At 44.8% G+C, this 9,049-nt stretch overlaps 1 protein-coding gene across 1 annotated transcript; it reads right to left on the reverse strand.

The window, feature by feature from the left end:
• Positions 1-340: 340 nt before the first annotated feature.
• Positions 341-5,074, reverse strand: LOC130360947 (uncharacterized). Its single transcript, XM_056563504.1, has 2 exons — positions 3,694-5,074; positions 341-705 (listed from the first exon to the last, which is right to left on the reverse strand). The coding sequence occupies exons 1-2, from the start codon at positions 5,072-5,074 to the stop codon at positions 698-700; spliced, it is 1,389 nt and encodes a 462-aa protein (XP_056419479.1). The 3' UTR covers positions 341-697.
• Positions 5,075-9,049: the final 3,975 nt, after the last annotated feature.

Raw genomic sequence — 9,049 nt, forward strand, 5'->3', positions numbered from 1 at the left:
TCACCAGCAGAATAGTGAGTACAGCTCTGGAGTATAATACAGGATATAACTCAGGATCAGTACAGGATAAGTAATGTAATGTATGTACACAGTGACCCCACCAGCAGGATAGTGAGTACAGCTCTGGAGTATAATACAGGATATAACTCCGGATCAGTACAGGATTAGTAATGTAATGTATGTACACAGTGATCTCACCAGCAGGATAGTGAGTACAGCTCTGGGGTATAATACAGGATATAAATCTAGATTTTCCTAGCTTGTGACGGAAAATATTAGTTATATGAAGACAGGAGGCGAGTATCTTATGCATTATTCTTTCTTTAATAATGCCCATAGCAGAAAAATCCAGTAATCAATTTCAATGTAAATGAAAAAACTTTCAAAACTACAACTCCCAGCAGTCCTAGGGCCACGGTAGCCACTCCCAGTCTGTGGGCCCTATATAAAGGACTGCCCATGGAAGGATCCTCCTCTTTCTTCATGCGACTCAAACCGCACAGGCAAAACGAACTCCATGTGAACATCTCCATCGCCATGCGAATCCACGGCCAGCCTTCCGAAACCTCAGCGTCCGGAGTTATCAGCTGGAGAAAACGGTCAAACGAAGGTCTAACCTCGTCTCAACGGAGACTGTAGAGAACCCAACAACTTGCAACCAACGGGTCAGCCGTCTTCAGGAAAACGGTCAGTACGTTCAATATCCTGAAAGAGAACAAAGAATCGTAATAGGGTTGGGTAGGGAGGGAAGATACTCGCCTCCTGTCTTCATATAACTAATATTTTCCGTCACAAGCTAGGAAAATCTAGATTTATATATCAGACAGGAGGCTCATATCTTATGCAAGTTCAAAGCTAAGATTTTACATAACAGGTTATACAAATGACAAGATAACAGCATTATAAAACCGACATGGAAACATGCCCCTCCGGTCTGAAGTAAAAATGGCGAAACGTGGTCTCGGAAGACCAATCCGCCGCCATTAAAAGGTCCGCGAGAGAGCCCCCCGACGTAACTACCTTAGTAGCCATAGCCCCTCTGGAAGAGTGTGCTCCAAAGAGGGATATGTCTATACCCGCCATCTCCATGGCGGAACGCACCCACCGTGCAAGCGTGGCGGAGGAAACGGGGTGATGAGGTTTGACATACGAAACCAGGAGTTGAGAAAAACCCTGTGAGCGTAAGTTGGCTGTTTGTGCCTCATAAGCCTGTAGGCAACGCACAACACATAACCGAGGATGCGCAGGGAAAAAGGGATAAGAAACCGAATGTATACCCGTCTTGGTCCTGCGGACCACTGAAAACTTGACACCTTGAGGCGAAAATTGACGCCTAGAAATGTCCAGGGCTTTTACATCCGAAACCCGCTTAATGGAGACCAAACATAAAAGGACTGTAAGTTTGTAGGACAAAAGCTTCAATGATAAAGCGTCATTGTCCTCCCATCTAGAGAACATATCTAGTAACCTGGAAACATCCCAAGTTGACTGATACTTAGGACGAGGCGGCCGTTTAAATTTAATGCCCCGCAAAAGCCTACACAGTAGAGGATGTTTACCGACTGGCAAAGAGTCAACCGGGTAATGGTAAGCAGAAATAGCCGATCGATACACATTGATGGAGCTGAAGGACTTACCAGACTCAAAAGAATCCGCCAGGTAATTCACTATTGTCGATACAGGCGCCTGTACGGGATCAACCTGCCGTTGATCACACCAACGCACCCAGAGTCTCCAGGCTGATCGGTATGCCGATCGAGTCCCGGGGGCCCAGGCCAGGGCGAGGAGATCCCTAGCCGACTTTGAAAGATCGCTGTCTGTGTCCGGCACCCCGAAACCAACCATGCTAGGAGAGTCAGGTTGCCCTCCGTTATCAGAGGGTGGAGACCCCTGGTCGGGTTGGAAAGAATCTGTGGAAAATGAGGGAGTAGCCTGGGGAAATCCACTGCCATCTCCAGAACAAGTGGGAACCACGGCTGCATCGGCCACCAGGGGGTGACCAGTACCACCGTTGGGGATCATCGAGAACGGGGGAAACGCATAGTGCGTCTCCCCCGTCCAACACTGCCGGAACACTACCGCCGACGCCTCCGGATCCGGTCTCCAGCTGAAAAATCGAGGCAGATGATGGTTGAGGCGAGAAGCGAACAGATCTACGCCCAACGGACCCCAAAGCAGATTTAGTTGCAGAAAAACTGAACGGTCCAGACGCCAATCGCTGGAGTCGGAAAGGTATCGGGAATTCCAATCGGCTACCGTATTGGAAATACCCGGAATGTATTCCGCCATCGGAATAATATTGCGGGAAAGACAGAGGTGCCAGAAATCCTTGGCAATCTCTGCAAGGACTCTGGATCTGGTGCCCCCCAAGCGGTTGATGTATTGCACCGCAGCAATATTGTCCATGCGTAATAATACGCAGCAGTTGGACGCTTCTGGTAAGAAACTCCGAACGGCAAACAACGCCGCCAGAAGTTCCAACGCATTGATGTGCAGGAGGGATTCCCTGAAGGACCAGCTTCCTCCTGTGGAGAGATTGCCAAAACGAGCGCCCCAACCTTGTCGACTCGCGTCCGACTCTATGATGACGTCTGGACAAGAGTTGAAGATTGTTTTGCCGTTCCACTCGACGGCATGACAAAGCCACCACTGCAATTCTGCCCTGGCTTCCATCGAGAGGGGCACCTCGTCGGCGTATCTGAGACCCTGTCGTAGATGGAGAATCTTGAGTCTCTGGAGGGCCCTGTAGTGGAGAGGGGCCGGGAATATAGCTTGTATGGAGGCCGCTAGAAGCCCTACCAGACGGGCTAGCACCCGTAGCGATAGGAAATCCTTGCGTAGAACCGCTCTGATTTCCTTGCGGATGAGAACCAACTTTGTTTTGGGCAAACGGAGAACGGCTTGGTTGGTGTCTACCAAGAAGCCTAAAAATTCCATTTCCTGAGCAGGGACGAGACTCGATTTGTCTCGGTTGATCAAGAAGCCCAGTCTTTGTAATAGAGAGATTGTCCATCTCATGTGGCGGAAGGCCTGTGTCTCGGAGCAAGCCATGATGAGGATGTCGTCGAGATATATGATTAGACGTACCCCCCTGCTTCGTAGAGATGCCACCACCGGTTTCAGGAGCTTGGTGAAACACCACGGGGCAGATGACAGACCGAAAGGAAGGCAAGTAAATTGCCACATTCGATCCCTCCAGAGGAAGCGGAGTAGATGTTGTGCGGATGGATGCACAGGGACAGTGAGGTAAGCGTCCTTTAGGTCCACCTTTACCAACCAATCCCCCGGTTGCAACAGGTCTCAAAGGCAATGTATGCCCTCCATTTTGAAATGACGATAAACGACATGTTGGTTCAAATCCCGAAGATTTATCACGGGACGGTAGTCGCCCCCTTTCTTTCTTACTAGGAAGAGGTTGCTGATAAATCCCGGGGAAGACGGGTTGACCTCTACCACCGCCTGTTTGGCTACTAGGTCTTGAATCTCGTTGTCTATGAGCACAACGTTTTGGTTTGCAAATCGAATAGGGGGCGGGATCACGCCCAGGTTTGGTAAGGACAGAAGATCTATGTGGAACCCTGTTATAGTAGTTAGGATCCACGCGTCTGCCGTAATCGCAGACCAGGCGTGGGTAAAATACCTCAGTCGTCCCCCCACAGGTATGTGTGAAAGTGGAATGTATGGAGTACTCACCAGTATATGGACGGGATCGGGGGTAGCCTCTGCTTCCTCGTCCACGCCACGGTCTACCACGGGGTGGGAAAAACGGTGCTGGCTGCGCCATTGGAGCGGAGTATGGAGGGGGAGCCTGAGGATATTGAGGTGGGGCGGTTGCCCTAGCGTAAGGTCTGTAGGTAGAGTTACGGCCGGCAGAACGGCCCCTACTTCTGCCGGCCCGGGGAAAAATCTTGCTTGCTCCAGATTTTTTCAGCGAAGTTTGGGCTTTATCAAGGCTGTTGAATAGCCCCACAAACTTGTTGATATCTTTCACTAGGGTGTCGCCAAACAGCCTACCTTCTGCCGATGGACCTGGCTCGGTCTCGGCTAAATGAGCCAATTGCGGATCAAGCCGCATGAGGATGGAGCGTCTGCGCTCAGTAGAGCATGCAGTGTTGGCGCTGCCCACTAGACAAATGGCCCTTTGAGCCCATCCACGAAGTTGGACCAGGTCGACAGGTTGATTTGTTGCTGCCGCCTGCTCCGCTAAATTCAGAATCTTCGTAAGCGGACCGAGGAGGTCCAGAACGCGGTCCTGTATGGTCTTAAAGGACCTCTCAATCCCTTTCTTGGGAAACTTGCCAGACTTTGCTAAGTATTTTGATAGAATAGGGTCTACCTCAGGGGTAGTAACCACTTTCTTGGGTATAAAAGGTCTGGGGCATTCCGCCCTTAATTTATTTCGATTGGTCCTCTCAAGGGACCTTCGTGCCCAGAATTCCACGTACTGGGATACGTGGGGTAACGGAGTCCAATCCCCAGAGCGAGGATGGGATATCGCGTCTGGGTGGAATAACGGTTCACCTAGAGCATCTAGGATGATTTCGTCCTGCGTAGCAGGGTTGGCATCAGTGTTGAGCGTCAATGTCCCAGCATCCTCATCGGCATAGTCAGACTCAGAGACGTCAGTCTCACCCGATTCGGCTTCCGATTCCTCATCTGAAGATTCTACATGAGAGTCGGGTTTTGTCCGCCTGGCGGACTTCTGCCTCCTTGGTAACTCCCTGAGGCCCAGGGGTCGATTGGAGTCTGAGGATTGCATGGGGTGGCAGTCCATGGTGGAACCTGCCTGGAGCACATTGTTTACTTCCCCTGCCGGGGAGTCAGGAGCCGTAACAGTATGCTTCCGCTTGTGTGAAGCTTTCCCTTTTTTAATAGGCGGCTCATCGCTGCGGGGCAGCGGTATAGGGGTAAAAGATAAAGTTGGTTGTGATCCAGAGGGCATAATGGCCGAGGCCAGGGCCGTCTGTACAGATCTATTTATAAGATCTTGTATTTGTGAGGCACTCATAAATTGTGCTGTATCTAGGGACAGCTCATCACCCTTAGTGGGGACTAAAGAAGAGCTCTCAGACATGGCTTATGTAAAGACTGCTCTAGTCAGAAGAATAGCACACTAGAAAAAGTGAGACTGGAATAAATTCCGACTCACAGAAAGAATCTTACAATTAGTAGCCCAGGCTCCTTCCTCCAACGCCGCTAGCACTGTACTGGCGCTGTGGAGGGAGGAGAGCCCGGGATATAGAGACCAGGGACGAAGTCTCACGAGACTTCGTTACCTGGGAATCCTATTGGAGGATGAAGATAACCGCCCACCAAAACGTTGGGTGGGACCGCCTCCAGCAACTGAGCAGGCCGCGGGAAGACGCGCTCAGAGCCAGGGACCCGCCCCCCGTTCGCGCGCGCGAAGGGACGCGGGAAGAAGTGGAGAAGAAGAGAAACAACAGGGGAAGAAAATGGCGCCGCCCGGTAAGATGGCGAACGCTGAAAATATAGAGGGGAAAAAAGTGAAAAGGTCCAAAGGGGTCACCGCCGCAAGCGGGGGTGAGATCAGGAACAATTAAATAAATAAATAGGAAACAGAATAAACTAAATTCAAGTTAAGGGAGCACTGCAGTCGGCAGAGGATTTATATTCTCTGTCAGGCCACACAGTGTCCCAGAAGAATACCAAACATTATAAAAATTATGTAAATCAGAACATTCAAAGTATACTTATCTGTACAGGTCTGCCATGAGCAGAAAGAAAGAGGAGGATCCTTCCATGGGCAGTCCTTTATATAGGGCCCACAGACTGGGAGTGGCTACCGTGGCCCTAGGACTGCTGGGAGTTGTAGTTTTGAAAGTTTTTTCATTTACATTGAAATTGATTACTGGATTTTTCTGCTATGGGCATTATTAAAGAAAGAATAATGCATAAGATATGAGCCTCCTGTCTGATATATAACTCAGGATCAGTACAGGATTAGTAATGTAATGTATGTACACAGTGACCTCACCAGCAGAATAGTGAGTACAGCTCTGGAGTATAATACAGGATATAACTCAGGATCAGTACAGGATAAGTAATGTAATGTATGTACACAGTGACCTCACCAGCAGAATAGTGAGTACAGCTCTGGAGTATAATACAGGATATAACTCAGGATCAGTACAGGATAAGTAATGTAATGTATGTACACAATGATCTCACCAGCAGAATAGTGAGTACAGCTCTGGAGTATAATACAGGATATAACTCAGGATCAGTACAGGATAAGTAATGTAATGTATGTACACAGTGACCTCACCAGCAGAATAGTGAGTACAGCTCTGGAGTATAATACAGGATATAACTCAGGATCAGTACAGGATAAGTAATGTAATGTATGTACACAGTGATCTCACCAGCAGAATAGTGAGTGCAGCTCTGGAGTATAATACAGGATATAACTCCGGATCAGTACAGGATTAGTAATGTAATGTATGTACACAGTGACCCCACCAGCAGAATAGTGAGTAACTAATACATGTGATGTGTAACGTCCCAGAGGATGGATCTATATCCTGCACCCCTGCTCATCCTTACAGCCATGTTTCTGGTGTCAGTTTGATAAGAAATATTAACATCAATACAATAATCAAGCATTTCCGGATAAAGCCCTTGTGGAAGTATTGCGCATCTATTGTGACATCCAGAATAACCAGCAGACACATTATGTCACATACAGGGACCAGCCATGTGGAATATGTGTAGATATTTCTGCAGAACGATCCTGTCATTCAGAAGCATCAACAATTTCAAGGGATATTATACAAAGAAGGAAAAAGTGAAAATCACAACATCTTCCCGAACTCCCGTCTCGCTCCTCTCTGCCGCCTGTATACTGTAATTATCTCACCGCCATTCTACCTGCCAAGAAAAGGGAGACAATGGCAGAATGTGCGCGGCTCACCCGGATACTGTACAGTGCATCCTAATATAGTTGTATATTAAACACCTAAAGCAAGATCAATAATATCCTTATGGGCTTGGAATTGCAATAAGCTCCGGCCTGAAAATAGATCCACAACAGAATTGCCGAATTTATCTTACTCTACGGGAAATGATCCTGTCCAAGCTTTCTATAGGATTCACGAACACATAATTAAAAACACTCGCAGAAGGGAAAATGGGCTGAAAAAAATAATAATAAAAAGAAACAGCTTCATTGAACAAAGAAAGAACAGTAAGAAGAGAAAGAACATATCAATATATAAAGGAGATATATAACTTATACCAGCTGTACATATATAATTATATACAGTATATACCAGGTTATACCAGCATGGTCCATATCACTATATACAGGAGATATATAACTTATACCAGCTGTACATATATAATTATATACAGTATATACCAGGTTATACCAGCATGGTCCATATCACTATATACAGGAGATATATAACTTATACCAGCTGTACATATATAATTATATACAGTATATACCCGGTTATACCAGCATGGTCCATATCACTATATACAGGAGATATATAACTTATACCAGCTGTACATATATAATTATATACAGTATATACCAGGTTATACCAGCATGGTCCATATCACTATATACAGGAGATATATAACTTATACCAGCTGTACATATATAATTATATACAGTATATACCCAGGTTATACCAGCATGGTCCATATCACTATATACAGGAGATATATAACTTATACCAGCTGTACATATATATTATATACAGTATATACCAGGTTATACCAGCATGGTCCATATCACTATATACAGGAGATATATAACTTATACCAGCTGTACATATATATTATATACAGTATATACCAGGTTATACCAGCATGGTCCATATCACTATATACAGGAGATATATAACTTATACCAGCTGTACATATATATATTATATACAGTATATACCAGGTTATACCAGCATGGTCCATATCACTATATACAGGAGATATATAACTTATACCAGCTGTACATATATAATTATATACAGTATATACCCAGGTTATACCAGCATGGTCCATATCACTATATACAGGAGATATATAACTTATACCAGCTGTACATATATAATTATATACAGTATATACCCAGGTTATACCAGCATGGTCCATATCACTGTATACAGGAGATATATAACTTATACCAGCTGTACAGATATAATTATATACAGTATATACCAGGTTATACCAGCATGGTCCATATCACTATATACAGGAGATATATAACTTATATCAGCTGTATATATATATTATATACAGTATATACCCAGGTTATACCAGCATGGTCCATATCACTATATACAGGAGATATATAACTTATACCAGCTGTACATATATAATTATATACAGTACATACCCAGGTTATACCAGCATGGTCCATATCACTATATACAGGAGATATATATAACTTATACCAGCTGTAACTATATATTTATATATAGTATATACCCAGGTTATACCAGCATGGTCCATATCACTATATACAGGAGATATATAACTTATACCAGCTGTACATATATAATTATATACAGTACATACCCAGGTTATACCAGCATGGTCCATATCACTATATACAGGAGATATATAACTTATACCAGCTGTACATATATATATATTATATACAGTATATACCAGGTTATACCAGCATGGTCCATATCACTATATACAGGAGATATATAACTTATACCAGCTGTTCATATAATCTATTCCTTCTATTTGAAGCTTCTGTGTAAAGTGCAGTACAAAGGTTGAAGGACCTTTTTTCTCCCTATAGGGCCCTCACTTAGAGATGTATGACACATTCTGCGGAATACCTCTTTAATGCCATTTAACATAGTTCTCATTAACTGACAACAAAAGTGATATTTTCATCTCTAAACCACTTTAGTTAAACATCTTCAAGTATCTATTTCCTTCAAAGTACATGTTAAATACAAGATATCACTTTCGACAAGATGACAGTCGTTTAATAAGTACAGATTGTTAAAACGAGACGTATGTGTCACAGCTGTGTAATCAAATCATCAATTAACATCACACACCTGTA

Source organism: Hyla sarda, chromosome 3 (assembly GCF_029499605.1).
Source record: "Hyla sarda isolate aHylSar1 chromosome 3, aHylSar1.hap1, whole genome shotgun sequence".
NCBI lineage: Eukaryota > Metazoa > Chordata > Amphibia > Anura > Hylidae > Hyla > Hyla sarda.

What these genes read in the sequence shown, in the direction of transcription:
- LOC130360947 (XM_056563504.1), bottom strand. Translation starts at nt 5,074, where the DNA reads ATGTCTGAGAGCTCTTCTTTAGTCCCCACTAAGGGTGATGAGCTGTCC.